Consider the following 20,213-nt stretch of genomic DNA (forward strand, 5'->3'; position numbering starts at 1 on the left):
TGAAGAAGGGTCTAGGCCCGAAACGTCAGCCTTCCTGCCCCTCTGCTGCTGCTTGGCCTGCTGTGTTCATCCAGCTCTACACCTTGTTATCTTATGGCATATCACTGGAATTAGGTTTGGGTCTCTAATGGTTTGTGATATATATTGCAAAGTTGGGGTAGAGTACTTGTGAATTAGAAGGCAGGATGTTAGAATTTGTTTGTAAAAATGATAGCAGGGGAAGCGTGCATGGTCTCTTTCAGAGGTGATATGCTTTTCTAAGCTTGGAGATGAAAAAAATATCTGCAAGCAGCTGCCAATACACAGACAGTTCTGAAGTTGAAACATATGTGTCAGTTGGCTGTGTGGTTGGCAACCTAGGCTTGATCTGACATTTAGGCAAACAGTTGAATTAATATCAGCCAATTAATTTAAACCAGGCCCTAGACACCAAAACCCAATTAAATTTAAATCTGATGGTGTTGACAACCTAGAACCAATCCTATTATTAAAAAAATTGCAGATCATCAAGGGTATATAAGGAGAGGGTTTTTGAGAATCAGTGAAAGCGCAAACTGCCATCAGAAGAGTAAAACTCTGGCTCTCTCAGAAATCTTTAAGCTGTCTGATTAAGCACCATCTAAAAGGTACTGCGGCACTCGTGGCTAATATTCCTGACACAAGGATCTGACAAAAAAAGAATTCCTGACTGAAGAAAAGCAGAAAGGCACAGAACATTCCGGAAGATGCATCCTGACTCTAGTTTTGAGAGTCTAAATTTTAATTTATTTTCTTACTACTTTGTTTTATATAAGTGAGATTTGTATTTATTGGAACAGCACGCCATTAGAATTTTGTTCTGTTCAGGAATAGTTAATAGTTAAAGGAGAATTGTTCGGTTTGTAAGTAGGTCTGTTAATTTGTTCTCTGTTGGAGTTAGGTAAATAAATTGTTACTTATAACGTGAGTAGCAGGGATTTCTTTCATTTAACCTCTCCTTTATAACAGATTGTGAGGTGAAAGGCAGGTTGTACCATTTTTCCCATTTCCTTTAGCAGATTGCAGAGCAAGGCCAGCTTCTCTGGGTGTTTCGGTTTTAATTATCAGAGGGGTTCAACCTCCTCAGATGTCAGATACTTTAGAGACTTTTAAGCGACTCTTGGATAGGCACATGGAGGATAGTAAAATGTAGGGTATGCAGGGTAGATTGATCTTAGTAGGATAATAGGTCGGCACAACATCGTGGGCCGAAGGCCTGTACTGTGCTGTACTGTTCTATTTTCTATGTTCCTCACCATAACAACCCAGGTTGGGGACTTAGCTCTGGGATCTGGCGGTTCGTGTATAGAATCTGAACAGATTTAGACTGATATGAACAGATTTGTGGTATAAAAGGTCCCAGCAGATTTAAACAGACTCTGGCATTAGTGTCCTAGATCTTTAAATAAAATCTAGATGAGAAGTGGAAAATCTGTTTAATTTCGGTTACTTGTGGTTGATTAAATCAGAAACGGGGAAATCGTCTCTTCACATTGCCAAAGAGGTTCTAAGGTTTGAGGATGCTTCCTAAATTTACCAAAAAAGTTTACAAGGGCAGAGGAGGGATATACAGTTAAAATTAGCAAACAGGCTAAATTTGGGTTTAACTTGGGATAAGAAGAAAGCTGAAATTGTAATGGAGTTAGCCAAGCATTTGGGTATACCAGAGAAACAGTCAAGTGCAGTGGAGTAAGAAAAAATTAAATTGCAAATGACACAACTGGAGTTACAGAATGAAAAGGAGAGAGTTGTAATTATGGTTAAAAACAGAAGACAAAAGAGGGAAAGAAGATTCTAATCTGAGAGAGAAGAAAGGGAAAAAATGTTCAAATTGGAAAAGATGAAGTTAGAAATTGAAGCAAAAAGACTTCAAATGATAGGTGTAAAAGTACAAGATAGAAGTGATGATTAGCCAGCAGGCTGGTTAGGATATGTACAAATATGCCCAAACATTACCAAAATTCAATGAAAAAGATGTACAGCCTTTTTCATTTCCTTTGAGAAATTGACTAAACAAGTGAACGGGTCAGAGAATATATGGACAATGTTAATTCAGACCAAGTTGCCAGGCACGTCTAGCGAGGTATTTGCAGCGCTGTTGGATGAGCTGTCAAGAGAATATGAAGGAGTGAAACAGACTATTTTGAGTGCCTGTGAATTGGTACCAGAAGCTTATAGACAACGGTTCGGAAATATAAGGGAGGAACCAGGTCAGACTTGCATTGAGTTTGAAGGAATTAAACATAGCAATGTCAATGGATGGGTGAAATCATTAAAGATGGAAAAGACATATGAGAATCTTGGAAAGATTATTCTGCTGGAGGAGTTCAAAAGCTCACTTCCAGAGATGAAGATTACTCTTGTTGTGGAACAGAAAGTTACCAAAGTAAGAAGAGCTGCAGAGATGGCGGATGAATCCGTATTCATGCATGAATTGAAATTTAGCTTCCGATAGCAATTTTATTCCATCAGGGATAGAAATTGGGGAAAAGGATGATCCTTCAATGAAAAACAAACAGTAGATCACATTAGGAGCAGTTTACCACAGGTGAAAAAAGAAACCCAAGTGGGTGAAAAAGAGGTGAAAGGCCTCGGGTGTCCCCACTGTAACAGAGGGAGCCCACACAGTCACAGTGCTGGTGAAGAGAGGCGCTGGGAAGAAGGATGTGGTAAAAAAAGGCTAAACCAGTGGGATTAGTTCAGGGAGTAAAAGAAATCCCAAGAGAAGTCGAGAAGCTACAGGAGAGTGCACAGCCTAGTTACGGGCTGGATAGTAAGAGAGTTCCCAATCTCTTCAAAGACTTCACCTTTGTGGGTGATTTGGTAATGTTTGGGCATATTACTCAGGAAGAACAAGAGGAGAAGGTAAAGAGGTTAAACTATTGAGAGATACAGGATCTAACCAGTCTCTAATAATGAGATGAAAATATTTGCACTTCTGAAATGTTACCCGAGAATGACAATCTGTGGAATAAATGGAGAGAGATTTAGCGTTCCCCTGTATAAGATTAGGCTAGAAAGTCCAATCAAGACTAGGGAAGTGACAGTGGAAGTGATTGAGTGTGTATTCCAGGGATACAGTTTGTTCTTGGAAACAACTTGGCAAGATCAAAGGTGGGAGTGATGCCCCTTGAAGTGGAGAAGCTGAAGGAAAACCAAGGACCTGAGGAGTTGAAAGAAAAATGCCCTGGAATTTTTCCGGACTGTGTGGTGACAAGATCCCACAGTTGTAGGTTAAAGCAAGAGGGAAAAACCAAAGAGAAAGATGAAAGAGATTCAGTTAGCTGACACCCTGTTTGATGAAATGGTAAAAGGAAAACCTGAACAGATAGAGGATCAGGCAGTGGTGTTTGGTTCTGAAAGACTAATGGAGTTACAATAAAAAGATGAGACAATAAAAGATTTATACCATAAAGCCAACTTGGAAAAGGAATCAGAATGTACTCCAGAATGTTATTACCTTAGGGATAAAATCTTAAGGTGGAAATGGAGACCTTGGCAGGTTAGTGCAGAAGACAAATGGGCGGAAGTGCACCAGGTTGTGTTGCCAGTAGCGTCTAGTCAGGAAGTATTATGGGTAGCATGGACATTACCTGTAGGACGTCATCTAGGAGTGAGGAAGACTCAGGCTAAGATACGAGGCATTTCTATTGGCCTGGATCTCACAAAGATGTGGTCGAATTTGGTCATACCTGTCATATATGTCAAATGGTCGGAAATCCTCAGGCAATAATAAAACCAGTGCTTTTGCCAATTCCTGCATTTGAAAAACCTTTCATGCACATTATGATTGATTGTGTAGGTCCCTTCCCTAAAACCAAAAGTGGGAACTAGTATTTGCTAACCAGATTCCCTGAGGCAATTCCATTGCAGAATGTCAAGGTTGTGGAGGAGTTGCTTGCTTTCTTTACCTGTTACGGACTGCCCATGGAGTCCAATTTTACTGCCAAATTATTCAAGGAGGTCATGGATAGTTTAGGCATCCAACGCTTTATATCGAGTGCATACCATCCTGAATCCCAGGGATTATTTGAAAGGTGGCATCAGACCCTAAAGACTGTGCTGAGGGCTTATTGCCAGGATACGTAAATGATTGAGATAACCAGTATCTGATTTATATTATTTGCTATTAAAGAAGGTCCAACTGAATTGACTTATTTTACTCCATTTGAATTGATATTCGGACACGAAGTAAGAAGGCCTTTAAAATTAAGGAAAAGTTGATTGCCTGAAGTCAGATATCACATTTGGATTATGAATCTGAGGCAAAAGAAACATTAAACAGAGTAGGTGAATTAGCTAGACAACATCTGAAGGTGGCACAGCATCTAATGAAGTGGGAAGCAGATAAGAAATCTAAAAACCGGACGTTTGCACTTTGGGATAAAGTATTGATGCTGTTATCAGTGGTAAGAGACCCCTTCATAGCAAGGTTTAGTGGTCCCAATCAGATTGAAAGGAAGTTAAGTCAGGTGAATTATCTAGTAAAGATGTCAGATTGTCAGGTATGTCATGTGAATATGCTGAAACCTTAATATGACGAGGCCAGGGAACCAGAGAAATAGGTATTAGTTACTGCCACTCGGAGGGAGGAATCAAATCCAAATAATTCAGATTTTGATGTGCCTCATAATAAATTAGATAATGAGGAAGTCCTCAAAGAATAGGATAGGGTAGAAAGCTATCTGTCTCAGGAACAGAAAACTGAATTGAATAATCATGTTGCAGCTCTGTGGACACATGTAGAAATAGAATGGGGAAGACTAATGCCTGTAGTACATGAAGTGGATGGAGGGAATGTTGTTCCAATAAAACAGACGTAATCCTCTCAAAGCAGCACAGGTACAGAAAGAAAGATGCTCCAAGAAGACACCATCGAGCCAGATCAAAGCAAGTGGAGTTCGCCCAATGTGTTGGTCCCCAAACTTGATGGTATTCAACAATTCTGGTTGGATTATTAGAAGGTCAACACTGTGACTAGATCAGACTTATACCCAATTTCAAGCCTGGAAGACTGTGGAAAAATTTGGGCAAGCCATTTACATCACAAAGTTAGATTTATTTTGTGGTTACTGGCGAATACATTTGTCGAAGAGAGCAAAAGAAGTTTCTGCATTTGTAACACCAAATGGGCTGTATCAAGTATATGTTTAAAATGATGCCCTTTGGAATAAAGAATGCTCCAGCCACATTTCAAAGACTTATGAACAACGTTGTGGAAGGATTAACTAATTGTGTCCTCTGTATAGATAACTTAGTGATTTTTAGCCATTCATGGAAAGATCACAGTGCATTTGGCAGAGCTCCATGAAAGACTACGGAAGGCAAAGTTGGTCATAAATTTAGCAAAGACAGAATTTGCGAAGGCAGAAGTGACGTTCTTAGGACGCAACATCAGACATGGAAGGATGATACCAAGGAACGTCAAGACGAAGGCCATCAAGAAATTTCCAAGACCATCCTCGACGAAGGAAGTGCAATGCTTTTTTGGGACTGAGCAGATTCAACAGGAAATTCGTACCAACTTTAGTAGCATGGTGGCATCACTGATGGATTTGATAAAGAAGAACACAAAATATCAGTGGACAGATCAATTGCCAGGAGACAATTGAGAATTTAAAAGCAGTATTAACCACTGCACCAGTTTTAGCCATGCAATTTTCTTGAAACCTTTTAAAGTCACTATTGATGCAAGCAATGTAGCGGTTGGAGCGGTGTTGTTACAGGAGGATGACTGGCATTAAAAGGCCAATCGATTATTTTTCCAATAAACTCGATAACCATCAGGAAAATATTCAACTGTTGAAAAACAGTTATTTGAGTTTGGTACTGCCGTTACAACATTTTAATGTTTATGTTGTGAACAATGTATCTGAGACGGTTGTGTATACTGATCACAAACTTTTGACATTTTTGGAAAGATTTAGGACGAGAGTACCAGACTATTTCCTTGGAGTCTTTCTTTACAAGTATTTAATTTACAGATTGCACATGTTGCAGATCATAAAAATGTTATTGCAGATGCATTATCGCAGGTTTAAAAGGGAAATGTGCACAGAAGATAGTGATCAGTTATATATGTATATAAAATTAGTATGAAGTGAGTAAATATAGATTAATGTATTATGGATTTAGTAACCATGGCATTAAGATTTAGAAAGAAAAGTCATCTTTTCATAATGATGGTTCATTGTTTTCTTAAGGGGTGGAAGTGGTGCAAAGTTGGGTAGAGTACTTGTGAATTAGAGGATAGAATGTTAGAATTTGTTTGTAAAAATGATAGGGGAGAGTGTGTGGTCCCTTTCTGAGATGATGTGCTTTCCTAAGCTTGGAGATTAAAAAAAATGTCTGCAAGCATCAAATAGTTCTGAAGTTGAAACATATGTATCAATTGGCCATGTGGTTAGCAACCTAGGCTTGTTTTGATGTTAAGGCAAGCAGCTTGAATATCACCCAATTTAAATTTAAATCTGATGGTGTTGACAACCTAGGACCAATCCTATTGTAAGAAAATTGGCAGGTTATCACAGATATATAACGAGAGGGTTTTTGAAAATGTGTGAGCACAAACTCTCGTTGGAAGAGTAAAACTCTGGCTCTCACAGAAATCTTTAAGCTGTCTGATTAAGCACCATCTAAAAGGTACCACAGCACTCTTACCTAATATTCTTGATACAAGGATTCAACGAAGGAAGAATTCTTGACTGAAGGAAAGCGGAAAAGGCATAGAACATCCTTGAAGACGCATCCTGACTCTAGTTTTGAGAGTCTAAGTTTTAATTTATTTTTCTTACTACTTTGATTTATATAAGTGAGACTTGTATTTATTGGAACAGCGTGCCATTAGAATTTTGTTCTGTTCGGGTATAGTTAATAATTAAGGGGGAATTGTTCAGCTTTTAAGTAGGTGTGTTAATTTGTTCACTGTTAGAGTTAGGTAAATAAATTGTTACTTGTACTTATAAAGTGAGTAGCAGGGATTTCTTTCATTTAATCTCCTTTATTACAAGTTAGGAGGTGAAAGGCAAGTTATACCATTTTTCCTATTTCCCTGAACAGATTACAGGGTGAGCCAAGCTTCTCTGGGTGTTTCAGTTTTAATCATCAGAGGGTTTTGACCTCCAAACCATATTATCAATGTATTAGCAATAGATGAGAATGTGAAGGAGATGATAAGTATTTTTGCAGATGACACAATGATAGGCCAGGTGGCTGACATTGAGGGAAAACATCTTGGGTTACAGGAGGATGTAAATGGAGTGGTCAGGTAGGCATATCAGTGGCAGATGGAATTTAACCCTGCTAAGTGTGAGGCAATGTACTTTGAAAGAAGGAAAAAGACAAGGTAGTACCCAATGAATCTCAGGACACTAGGAAGCTTAGGGAAACAGAAGGATCTAGGGATACTTATCCACAAATCCCTGAAGGTGTCAAGGCAGATTAATAGGGTAGTTAAGAAGACAGAGTTGAGATATCTATTATAAGAGCAGGGAGGTGATGTTGGATTTGTGGAGGACTTTGGTTAGGCCAGAGATGGAGTACTGTGTGTAGTTCTGGTGATCACACACTTTCAAAATGTGAGTCCAACCCATCTCTTCCTACCATCCCACCAGCATCCACATCCAGAAGATCATCAGATGCCATTTCTGCCACCACCAGGCACATATTCCCCTCCTCCCTTGTCCACCTTCCTCAAGCACTGTTCCCTCTGGGACACCCTCATTCACTCCCAACAACCCCCCACGCCACCTTCACCCACAACCACCAAACGTGCGATACCTGCCTATTTACCTCCTCCCTCCCTCATATCCAAGGGCCCAAACATACCTTCCAGGTGAAGCAACACCTCACCTGCGCTTTCCAGAATCTCGTCTACTGCATTCATTGCTCACAATGTGGTCACTTCTACATTGGGGAAATGAAACATAGACTGGGTGACCACTTTGCAGAACATCTACATTCTGCCCGCCAAAAAAAAACCCTGAGCTACCTGTTGCTTGCCACTTCAACATACAACCCTGTTCCCTGACCAATATCTCTGTCTCAGGCTTACTGTAGTGTTCCAGCGAAGCTCAGTGCACACTGGAAGAACAACACCTCATTTTCCCCGCAGCCCTCCAGACTCGATATCAGGTTCAACAATTTTAGGGCCTCAACTCTCCCATGTCCTAGCACCCTATCCCACACACACAGGTCTTATTATCACATAGTCTGCCAATACACACTATCTATTGTCAGTCACTAACAGTCCCCATGAACAGCTATTCACCCTCCTAGCCAAATCGTTATCAACTCCTTTGTCTATCCAACTGCTCATCTCTCTCTTTGGGCTCCATACCCACCTATCGTTTACTCCATCTCTTCTGCATGTAAACTGACGTTTTCCTAGCTGCCTTTGGTTCTGAGGAAGGGTCACCAGACCTGAAACGTTAACTCTGATTTTTCTTCACAGATGCTGCCAGACCTGCTGAGCTTTTCCAGCAATTGCTGGTATTATTCCTGATTTACAACATCCACAGTTCTCTCAGTTTTTATAGAAAAGATGCAATTAGGCTGGAGAAGGTGCGGTGGAGAATCACCAGGACGTTACCTGGAGTAGAGTATCTTAGCTATGAAAAGATTCCAGATAAGCTTGGATAACAAGGTGTAGAGCTGGATGAACAGAGCAGGCCAAGCAGCATCAGAGGAGCAGGAAAGCTGACGTTTTGGGTTGAGACCCTTCAGAAAATAATTCTAGATAAGCTTGGTTTTTTTCTGTTGGAAGGTTGAAGGGGGACCTGATAAAAGGTGTATGAGATTGAAGGGCATGGACAGGCTGGATCGAAAGCAGCCAATCCTCTTTAAGGCATCAAGACAAGGAGGATGCAATTTTAAAGTGAAAGGTAGGAAGTATAAAGGAAACTTCAGAAGAAATATACTTATGGAGGCAATGTTTGTGGTAGGTATCTAAAATGCACTAGCTGAGAGGATAGTTGAGCTGGGTAACCTCTCAACCTTATGAAGTACTTGGATAAGCACTTGAAATGTCATAATGCTGGAAAGTGTGGATTTCCTGTATTTTTGACAGCAGAGACTCTGTGCTGAAGGCCATCTTGTGTACATGATTCTGTCGTCATGGAAAATCCAGAATTCAACTGATGGACTTACTTGCTGTATAAGACTAAGTTTCAGTCTTGTTGAGTAGAAGAATTACGCTTGCCTTTGTATTTCAGATGATACCCCTTGATTCTTTTGTGGGTCAAAGTGCTGATGGTAAAATGGTTCCGATTATCCCAGGTGGGAACAGTATCCCACTCACCTTTTCCAATAGGAAGGAATATGTGGACAGGGCAATTGAATATCGGCTGCATGAAATTGATCGGCAAGTAAGTGGATCACCAAAGTTAGTCCAATCAAATAATGGCTGTCACAATTTGATTTCTTCCACAGAGCGCCTGTTAGATAGAATAACTGGTACAGGATTGGAATATGGATTCAGAAATTATTACACAACAATATCTATTGTGTTCTACTATTCCTTTCATCTCTTCTGATTATTATAATTTTGCTCATATTTATTTCCTTCTGACGTGACTTGGGATGTTTTCTACGTTTTTTTTAAAAAGAGTGCTTGTTGATCTGGCTTTAATGAAAATTGACCTTTGATCTTATGCTGTGCAATAATGTGATGAACATACAAATTAGGAGCAGGAGTAGGCCATTCAGCACCCTGAGTCTGCTCTGCCATTTAATAAGATCATGGCTGAACTGTCTGTAACCTCCAATTGTGTTCCTGCCTACACCTGCTAATCTTTCACCAGCTTGTTTAGCAAGAACTATCCACCTCTGCTTTAAAAAATATTTTAAAACTCTCCTTTTTTTCAAAGTTGGGTGGAACTAGAGTTCCAAAGACTCGCAACCCTTTGAGAAAAGATTACATTAACTCTGATTAAATTGAAAGATCCCCTGTTTCTCAGGCTGTTTGCTGACACCACTGAATTTTTCTCATTGTGCATGCATGGACCCTTTGGGAAGTGTTGTGCCAATTTAAAACAAAAGGCAGCAACCAAATAAACATAATAGATATCAGCGATTGTGGGAGAATAACATCACTACAGTACTAGCAGGAGAAGTGCACGTTCTGCTTTGCACAAGGGTAATGACAGCCTTTTGCTGATATCAGAAAACATAACCTATTTTTAAACAGTGACCACCTAGTTGTAGATTTGCAGTCTCTCCAAGTCACCCTGTTTCCACATGAATTCTTGATTCTTACCTCGAACTTAGGTCCCATAGGTAACGGATGTTTACCCCGATTTCTGCACTTGCCCCACCACACCCTCACCCCCACCCCTTTTTTATGTAATTTCCAGTATATCCAAACTGATCTCAGCCATCGCAAATTAGTTATCAGCATTATTCTTTATACACTCGGGACGTCTAGGAAATGTTGTCCAATTGCAGAATCAAGTCTAATATTGCAAACTGTGTTTTGAATAATTGCAAGCACGGACTGGTTGGGTATGGCCATACCTTGCTTTTCGAGAACAAGGCTTCAGACCAAGAGTGTATGCTGTTTGGAACTGGAAGCTACGTATACTCAAGTTCTGAACTACCAAATGACTAATTGATGAACTGTTGGCTGGAGTTTTGCATCTCGTCACTAATTGGAATTTTTTTATGTTGCCATTCATTACACAAGCAGGCAACCAGTCTGCTCTCTAGCTGTCAGAACTTGTATTACTTGTGGACAAATAAACCAGATATGCTTTTGTTTTTAATCTTTAGCAAGTATTTGACTCTCTGTTTGCCTTTTCTTTGCTACTCATTCAGGTAGCTGCAGTTCGAGAAGGGATGTCTTGGATCATTCCAGTTCCCCTGCTTTCTCTCCTTACTGCTAAGCAGTTAGAACAAATGGTTTGTGGACTGCCAGAAATCTCTGTAGATGTTCTAAAGAAGGTTGTGCGGTATCGAGAGGTGGATGAGCAACATCAGTTGACACAATGGTTCTGGCAGACACTGGAGGAATTCTCCAATGAAGAGCGAGTTCTTTTCATGCGCTTTGTGTCTGGGCGATCTCGTTTGCCAGCAAACACTGCCGATATCTCTCAGAGATTTCAGATTATGAAAGTTGATCGGGTAAGAAACATTTATTCTCCCCTGGAAATTTTTTGGTCATTTATTTTGACCAAGTCCCACATAAAAGATTGGTGTGTAAATTAAAGCATATGGATTGGGAGAGTGTGTATTGAAAAGGATAAGAAACAAAGAATAGAAATAAACGTGTCTTTTTCCAAATGGCAGGCAGTGACTAGTGGGGAACCACAGCTATTCACAACATATATTAATGATTTAGGTGAGTGAACTATAAATATAACATTTCCAAATGATACAAAACTAGGTGGGAGGATGAGCTGTGACGAAGATGCAGAGATGCTTCAGTATGATTTGGACAAACTGACTGAGCAAATGCATGTCAGATACAGTATGATGTGAATAAATATGAGATTATCCACTTCGGGAGCAAAAACAGGAAGATTATTATTTGAATAGCTGTAAATTGAAAGAGAGTAATGTGCAGTGAGACCTTGGTGTCCTGATGCACCAATCACTGAAGGTAAGCATACAGGGGCAGCAGACAGTCAAGAAGGTAAATGGTGTGCTGGCCTTCATAGTGGGAGGTTTGAGTAAGGAGTAGGGATATTTTGCTGCAATCATACAACGCCTTGGAGAGACCGCACCTGGAATATTATGTGCAGCTTTGGTCTCCTTATCTGAGGAAGTATGCTGTTCCTATAACTGGAGTGCAGGGAAGGATTACCAGACTGATGGCTGGGATGGCAGGACTGACCTATGAAAACTGGTTGAATTGGTTAGAATTATATTTACCAGAATTCAAAAGAATGACAGGGATCTTTTATAAACCTATAGAATTTTAAAGGGACAAGATTTAATAGATGCAGAAAGGATGTTCTCAATGGTGGGGTGTCCAGAACCAGGAATCACAGTTTAATGATACAGGGTAAACCATTTGGGACTGACATGAAGAGAAATGTCTTCACCCAGAAAGTGCTGAGCCTGTGGAATTTGCTACCACAGAAAGCAAATGATTTCAAAGCATTGTATGATTCAAGAAGTAGTTGGATATTGCACTTGGGGCTAAAATAATGTGGGAGAAAAAGCAGGAGCAGGCTATTGATTTGGATGATCAACCATGAACATAGATGAATGGTGGAGCAGGCTCAAAGGGCCAAATGGCCTACTCCTGCTTCTATTTTCTACACTTCTAGTGTCTTAGGACCGACCATCTTCAGCTATTTACATCAATGGCATTCCCTCCATCATAGGGTCTGAAGTGGGGATGTTCATTGATGTTTGCAAATATTCAACATCATTTGTGACTCCTCAGTTAATGAAACAGTCCATTTTCAAAAGCAGTAAGACCTGGATAACAATCAGTTTGGGCTGATAATTGAGTAGCAATTATCGCCACAGAGTGTCAGGTAATGAACCATCTTGAACAAGAGAGAATTTAGCCATCATTGACCTTCAATGGCTCCCACCAATATGAACATCCTGGGGATTAACATTGACCAGCAACTAAACTGGACCAGCTATAAAAATATTGTGGTTACAAGAGCAGGTTAGAGATTAGGAATCTTGAGGTTAGGAACTCACCACTGATTCCTCAAAGCCTGTCCACCATCTAAAAGGCATAATTCAGGAATGTAATGGAATACTTTGCACTTGTCTGAATAGATGCAGCTCTAACAACCGTCAAGAAGCTCAACACCATCCAGGACAAAGCAACTCACTTGACTAGCACCCAGTACACTACCTTCAGTATTTATTCCCTCCTTCACCAATGCACCGTGAAGCAATTTGAACCATCTGCAAGATACACTGCTACAACTCACCAAGTTGTTTGACAGCACCTTCCAAATCCTTGGCCTCTACCATCTAGAATGCTGAGGACAGCAGAAATGAGGGAATATCACCTTCAAGTTCCCCTCCAAGCCTCAAACCATCCTGACCTGAAATTATTCACTGCTCCTTCACTGTTACTAGGTCAACATCCAGGAATTACCTTCCAAAACCCATTGTTTGCGCTGCAGCAGTTTAAGAAGGCAGCTCACAACTGCCTTCTCAAGATCAATTAAAGAAAGTTAACTAATTCCGACCCCACCAGCAATAGCCAGATCCTGCAAATGAATACATAAAATCTAGCTTGTCGATCAATGTTACTACTTGTAACATTAAAATCTATTTGCCTAGCCCCAGTTTTGGTTTGTATGTCAGGTGAACTTTTCACCATTTAGAGAGTGCCCTGTTCTGTCCTTTCTATGTCCAAAGTGGATAATTTTTCATATTTGCCTACATTGAGATGCCCATTCACTTAATCTATTAATAACCTTTGTCAGCTTTCACTTATACGGTTTACCATTATACACCGTACCATTGTGATTGGTCGATTTGGATATGTGACTTTCTATTCCACATTCTAGTATATTAATTAATGCAGTGAATACTTGAGGCATGAACCTAAACTCTCAGACACCAGATGCTGCCTGGATTGCTGTGTTCTTCCAGCCTCCTGTTTGTCTACCATGGATTGAAGCATCTGCAGTTTTTTTTTGTCTCTAACTTGTCACAGCCTGTCCATTTGAGTACCTGCCCATCAAACCCACTCTGAAGAAGAGTCACTGGATCCAAAATGTCGACTCTACTTTCTCTCTGCAGATGCTGCCAGACCTGCTCAGTTTGTCCAGCAATTTCTGTTTTTGTTTCAGATGTCCAGCATCCGCAATTCTTTGACTTTGTTTAATCCACACTCTATCTCTTCCTGCTCAGGCAGTTTCCTAACCAGGTCAAGAATGTGCCTTCAGTCCCGTGAACTTCAACAATAGCATCTTCTGAGGGACTTTATTAAATGCCTACAGGGGATATATAAATAGCATTCTTTTCTCCAGTACTTCAAAAAAAATATCCAAGCAGATTCTCCAAGGCATGACCTGTATTTTACAAACCCATGTTGGCTCGCTGATCAGCTGGAAGTCAACTTGCCCTCAATTCTTGAGTTGAGTAATTTCCTGACCAAAGGCTATCAAATCATTCCTTCTCGCATGCCCAGCAGAATGCAGTCAACCTCCAACATCTTTTTGTGCCCCACCTGGAATAATTATTGATTTGTAAAAGTTGCCTCAGTTTGACCTTTAGCTGCCATAGAAGTTGACTTTAAATAAATAACCCTTGACTAGATGAATATCTCACATGCTATCAGAAACCAGCAGCACATTACTTTACACACTATAAGCTAACTTTTTGATGGTCTACTAGAGTGTATGACTTATGAATTAATTAAATGTACCTGTGTGTATACTGATCTGTTGAATTGTTTAAAGTTTGCTATCCAATAATCTGGTGTTCTAAATTATGTCTGACCACCACTCATTATCATATCTGTTCCTTGACAGCCTTACGACAGCTTGCCTACCTCACAAACCTGCTTCTTTCAATTGCGTCTACCCCCATACTCCAGTCAGGCAGTCATGGCGGAGCGATTGCGTTATGCTATCAACAACTGCAGATCTATAGACATGGACAATTACATGCTGTCTCGCAATGTGGACAATGCAGAAGGCTCTGATACTGATTATTAATTGAACAAAGCTGCTGCACAAAGGGGCAATGGTGGACAAATCCTGTGGTATTGCAAATGTAAGTGACTACTGCAGCTATAGTGAGGAACCCAGAATATTTTAATTGTATATGAACTTGAAGAAAAATGAATGTGATTAATGTTATTGTTTGATTTTAATTTCAACTATAAGCAGGTTTAAAAAAAGTTCTCCTGGTATTTGTTTTTGTTCATTTTTTGCTAAGTTTGCATGGAGATATTTTAATGCATTTTTGAGTGGTATAGATGACCCCCTCCCAAGTGTTGGGGGACCTTGAAATTAGAGTTTAACAGAAAATGTACATTATGTATAATTGTTCATGAGGGAGAGCAATTTTACATAAATGTTCTTATATTTATTTTTGTTTTGATTTGAATTGCCTGTGCTGAGTTTCCTATCAGAACGACATCCAAAAAAATAAAGCATTAATTCAAAGTTATTGTGTCTGTGCATTACTTCATGCTGTTCTAATCAATGATTTTAAACCTTTGCATATATTTTTTCACCCAGGATAAATTATTTAAGAATTTACCTAATCGGGTTGAGAATTACCAAAATAGGACTTGTGCAGCAATCACATTAAATGCTGCTGAGAATCACCAAATGCTTTTAGCACAAGAGGGTGTGCCGCCTATTGTGTCTATGCCAGGATTTCCTGCAAGAAAAGCTCATCGAATTTCATACGCTGTCTCTGTTACTTGTTTGTTAAACGTTATTTGCCCTCAACAAATCTGTACGTACTTTCCTTAAGTAATCCATATCTGGCAAAGTGACGTTTTGTTTTGTTTTGAATTATTGTTTCTAAAAGCTTCCTCCCCTCCCTAGTCCCACACTGAGAATAAACTGAAGGACATGTAGTTCCTGTTTGTCCTTATTATAAGGGTGAAATATTTAGGATTCTCCAGGCTTCTAGCACCTTTCCATATCTCAGGGGGATTAGAAGTTTATTGCCATTCCTCTGCAGTTTTCACCCTCCCTTTCCTCAGTGTCCTTGGATGTATCTAATCTGTTTGACTTCTCAACTATATACAGCCAGTCAAACTAATACCATTTCTCTATCATTTTTTAACTAACATGTCTCAACCATCTCCTGTTTCATTATGACTTGGCAAAATCATCTTGGTAAAATGGATGTGAAGTATTTATTCAATATGTCAGTTATGCCTATGCCTCCATGTGTAAGTTCCTTTAAGGCCCATAATGAAGTCCAACTTCTCTTGTTATGATCATCTCTCCACTTAAATTCCTGCAGGATATTTTTGGATTCCTTTTGCTGTTAGCAGCCTGTATCTTCTCATGCTATCTCATTGTTTCACTTACTTATTTTGTCATTTTTCCTCTGAAACTTCTATATTCAGCCTGGTTCTTGTTTGTAGTGTCCACCTGATATCTATCACCTTTTAGATTTGTTTATGCAACATTTCTCCTTTATGGGAATGTACCATTACTGTACCTGAACTATCTCCTCTTTAAAGGCAATCCATTGTTTTGTTACAGATTTGCCTGCCAGCCTTTAATTCCAATTTATCTAGGCCAGTTAAGTTCATAACTAATTGAGGTTTGACTAATTATTCTTACTCTAGTGTGAAGATACTGTTCCTTTAAGAAATGTGTTCTGTCCTGTTCCTCTTGGAGATGGGTGTTGTCACAGTGGTGCCAAAATGACTCCTCCAGACAGGCAGTTGGTAAACAGCTTTGAGTTCTCCCTGAATTTTATTATATAAAGTAGGACAAAAGAATCCTATGTGGGCAGGATCAGGCTCCCACAGACCCAAGGGGTTAGTGTTTTTATGTTCAGTGAGTTGGAGAGTTTTGTTGACTACTGGAGCTGAAAGCTTGAGTTCTCTGCTGCTAGACTGAAGTCTTGAGGACAGCCGTGGAACAGGCTGGTGTGCTCAAACATGTTGATGTTAGGAAGGAGGATGTGCTAGAAATTTTGAAAAACAGGACAGATAAGTCCCCTGGGCCAGACGGGATATACCCAGGGTTGCTATGGGAAATGAGGGAAGAGATTGCTGCGCCTTTGGTGATGATCTTTGTGTCCTCACTGTCCACTGGAGTATTACCAGATGATTGGAGGGTGGCAAATATTATTCCCTTGTTCAAGAAAGGGAATAGGGATCATCATGGGAATTACATACCAGTCAGTCTCTTCTGTGGTGGGCAAATTATTGGAGAGGATTCTGAGAGATAGTATTTATGATTATTTGGAAAAGCACAGTTTGATTAGAAATAGTCAGCATGGCTTTGTGAGGGGCAGGTCATGCCTCACAAGCCTTATTGAATTCTTTAAGGATATGACAAAACACATTGTATGTGGTGTGTATGGATTTTAACAAGGCGTTTGATAAGGTTCCCCATGGCAGGCTCATTTCAGAAAGTAAGGAGACGTGGGATTCAGGGAAATTTGGCTGTCTGGATACAAAACTAGCTGTCCAATAGAAGACAGAGGGTGGTAAGTATTCAACCTGAAGCTCGGTGACCTGTGGTGTTCCGCAGGGATCTGTTCTGGGACCTCTTCTCTTTGTGATCTTTATAAATGACTTGGATGAGGAAGTGGAAGGGTGGGTTAGTAAGTTTTTACCAATGACATGAAGGTTGGTGGAGTTGTGGGCAGCATGGAAGGCTGTTGTAGCTTGCAACGGGACATTGACAGGATGCAGAGCTGGGCAAAGAAGTGGCAGCTGGAATTCAACCTGGAAAAGTGTGAAGTGATTCATTTGGAAAGGTCGAATTTGAATGCAGAATACAGGGTTAATGGTAGGATTATCGGCAGAGTGTAGGAACAGAGGGATCTTGGGATCCACGTCCATAGATCCCTCAAAGTTGCCACCCAAGTTGATAGGGTTGTTAAGAAGGCATATGGTGTGTTGGCTTTCATGAGCAGGGGGATTGAGTTTAAGGGCCGCGAGGTTATGCTGCAGCTCTAGAAGACTGTTAGACCACACTTGGAATATTGTGTTCAGTTCTGGTCGCTTCATTGTACGAAGGATGTGGAAGCTTTAAGGAGAGCGCAGAGGAGATTTACCAGGATGCTTCCTGGACTGGAGGGCAGGTCTTACGAGGAAAGGTTCAGGGAGCTAGGGCTTTTCTCATTGCAGCAGAGAAGGATGAGAGGTGATTTGATATAGATGTACAAGACGATGAGAGGCACAGATAGAGTGGATAGTCAGAGACTATTTCCCAGGGCAGAAATGACTATTACGAGGAAGCATAATTTTAAGGTGATTGGAGGAGGGTATTGGGGAGATGTCAGATGTAGGTTCTTTACTACCACCGCTGGCAGTGCACTCCATGCACCCACCACTCTCTGTAATGTCAGATACAGTAGGGACATTTAAGCGACTCTTGGACAGGCACATGGATGATAGTAAAATGAAGGGTATGTAGGTTACTTTGATCTTGGAGTAGGATAACAGTACAACATCGTGGGCTGAAGGGCCTGTGCTGTTCTATGTTCTTAGAAAGAGAGGCTTCCTGTTAAAAATCAAAAGGGGCAAAATATTTTTTTTTTGTATTTCTTTCTACAGGACTGGAGAGAGACTGTGAGAAAATAATAAATGCTGCTGAATTGCCTTTCCAGGGGTGTGTTTATGGGATGCTGCCTATATTGGAACAGATGATGATTAATAGTTAAATAATACAGTATCTTAAGTATTTCGAAAGAGTAAAGCCATGCCAATTCTTTTTGTTGTATTTTAACTGTATTGTAAGAATAAAGTGTGTTTTGATTAAAGCTCAGTGGTGGATCAATCAAATCATGGAACACAATACCTTACACTTGCCTTTTAACAAATATAAACATTAGGGTTTAGGCTATCTCCATAATTTACTTTGTCCAGTTTGATCCATAACAAATTGGGACCTTATCCAGGAACAAAATCTCTAATTCCAGCTTGGGTTTAGAATTTTTAGACTCAAAGGCAGAGTGGTGAGTGTTGGTGTTCTCTTTTCAGGTGTTGTTTAGTTGGTTTAAATAGGGAATGCCTTGTGTATTAGCATCCCTTTCAGTGGCTAAGAGTTTGCTGAGTTTGGAAGAAGTCAGTTGTTTAAGAAAATGGGTAAGACCAACCTTTTGGAATTGGCACACAAGCTGAAGTTGATATTGCCTGCGTACATCAGGAAAATAGAAATAATTGCAGTGATAGCTCAGCATTTACAATTGCCAAAAATGCAATTGGAATCATTGAAAATAGCTAAAATTCAATTGTAAATGAAGCAGCTTGAATTAAAGACAATGGCAAGGGAAAAAGAAAGAATAACTAGCAGAAGAAAGGGATAAAGAGAGATTTCAAACTTTGCAAGTTGGCACTGAAAAGTGAAAGTCGACTTAAAATGGCGGAGGTAAACGTTTTAAAAAAAAACGTTGGAGCAGTGATGAAGAGTAAACCCATCGTAGCCAAAGGCGTGATGGGGATTTGTTTAAATATGTCGTAGCATTGCCAAGGTTCGACGAGAAGGACGTAGAAGCCTCTTTGATTTCATTTGAGAAAGTAGCTAAAGAAATAAAATGGCCGGTGACCATATGGGTATTGTTCATTCGGTTGACAGGTTGTCCTCACACCTACCCACTCCTCCCGCTTCAAGCCCCACCCCTATCTCCTACCTACTAGCCTCATCCCGCCTCCTTGACCTCTCCGTCCTCCCTGGACCGACCTATCCCCTCCCTGACTCCCTACCTACACTCACCTTTACTGGCTCCAACCCCGCCTCCTTGACCTGTCTGTCTCCTCTCCACCTACCTTCTCCTTTATCCATCTTCTATCCGCCTCCCCCTTTCTCCCTATCTATTTCAGAATCCCCTTCCCCTTCCCCATTTCTGAAGAAGGGTCTAGACCCAAAACGTCGGCTTTCCTGCTCCTCTGATGCTGCTTAGCCTGCTGTGTTCATCCAGCTCTACACCTTGTCTCAGATTCTCCAGCATCGGCAGTTCCTACTATCTCTGAAAACTATGTACAGCTTGTTCAGGAATTTGTTGAGAAGAGTGCCAGATCTCTTTGAAGAATTTACTTCTGTGGGTAAGGTTTACTCATGTGTTCCAGGATGAGCAGGTGATTATATGGACAAAGAAATTAAGATTTTTAAGGCATATGGGAGCAAGTCAGTCTTTGATGGTGAGAGATGAGGAGATATGTAATTCAGAAAGAGAAAAATCAGGCAACTGAGATGTTACAGAAAGTATCTCCTGGGATCTTACCTCACTGTGTGGTACCAAAGTTACAAAGCCACGATTGAAACAAGAGAAATCAGAGTGGTTGAGAATCTTATTGAATTCTTTGAAGAGGTGACCAAACACATGGATGAAGGTAGAGCAGCGGATGTGGTATACATGGATTTAAGTAAGGCGTTTGATAAGGTTCCCATGGTAGGCTCATGAAGAAGGTAAGGAAGCATGGGATATGGGGAAATGTGGCAGATTGGATTCAGAATTGGCTGACCCTTAGAAGACAAAGGGTGGTAGTGGATGGAAAATATTCAACATGGTGCTCAGTTACGAGTGGTGTACCACAAGGATCTGTCCTGGGTCCTCTTCTATTT

General features: G+C 40.4%; 1 protein-coding gene across 1 annotated transcript in view; it reads left to right on the forward strand.

Annotated features, from left to right (window-relative positions):
* The window catches only part of herc1 (HECT and RLD domain containing E3 ubiquitin protein ligase family member 1), a 333,814-nt gene extending 318,704 nt beyond the window's left edge, over positions 1-15,110 (forward strand). The window contains exons 65-68 of the mRNA XM_048617017.1: positions 8,783-8,907; positions 9,203-9,383; positions 10,831-11,136; positions 14,472-15,110. Of these exons, the coding sequence (XP_048472974.1) occupies positions 8,783-8,907; positions 9,203-9,383; positions 10,831-11,136; positions 14,472-14,657 (798 nt within the window). The 3' untranslated portion in view covers positions 14,658-15,110. The remainder of the gene's footprint in view (positions 1-8,782; positions 8,908-9,202; positions 9,384-10,830; positions 11,137-14,471) is intronic.
* The last annotated feature ends 5,103 nt before the right edge of the window (positions 15,111-20,213 follow it).

This window comes from Rhincodon typus, chromosome 36 (assembly GCF_021869965.1).
Source record: "Rhincodon typus isolate 14 chromosome 36, sRhiTyp1.1, whole genome shotgun sequence".
NCBI classification, from domain to species: domain Eukaryota; kingdom Metazoa; phylum Chordata; class Chondrichthyes; order Orectolobiformes; family Rhincodontidae; genus Rhincodon; species Rhincodon typus.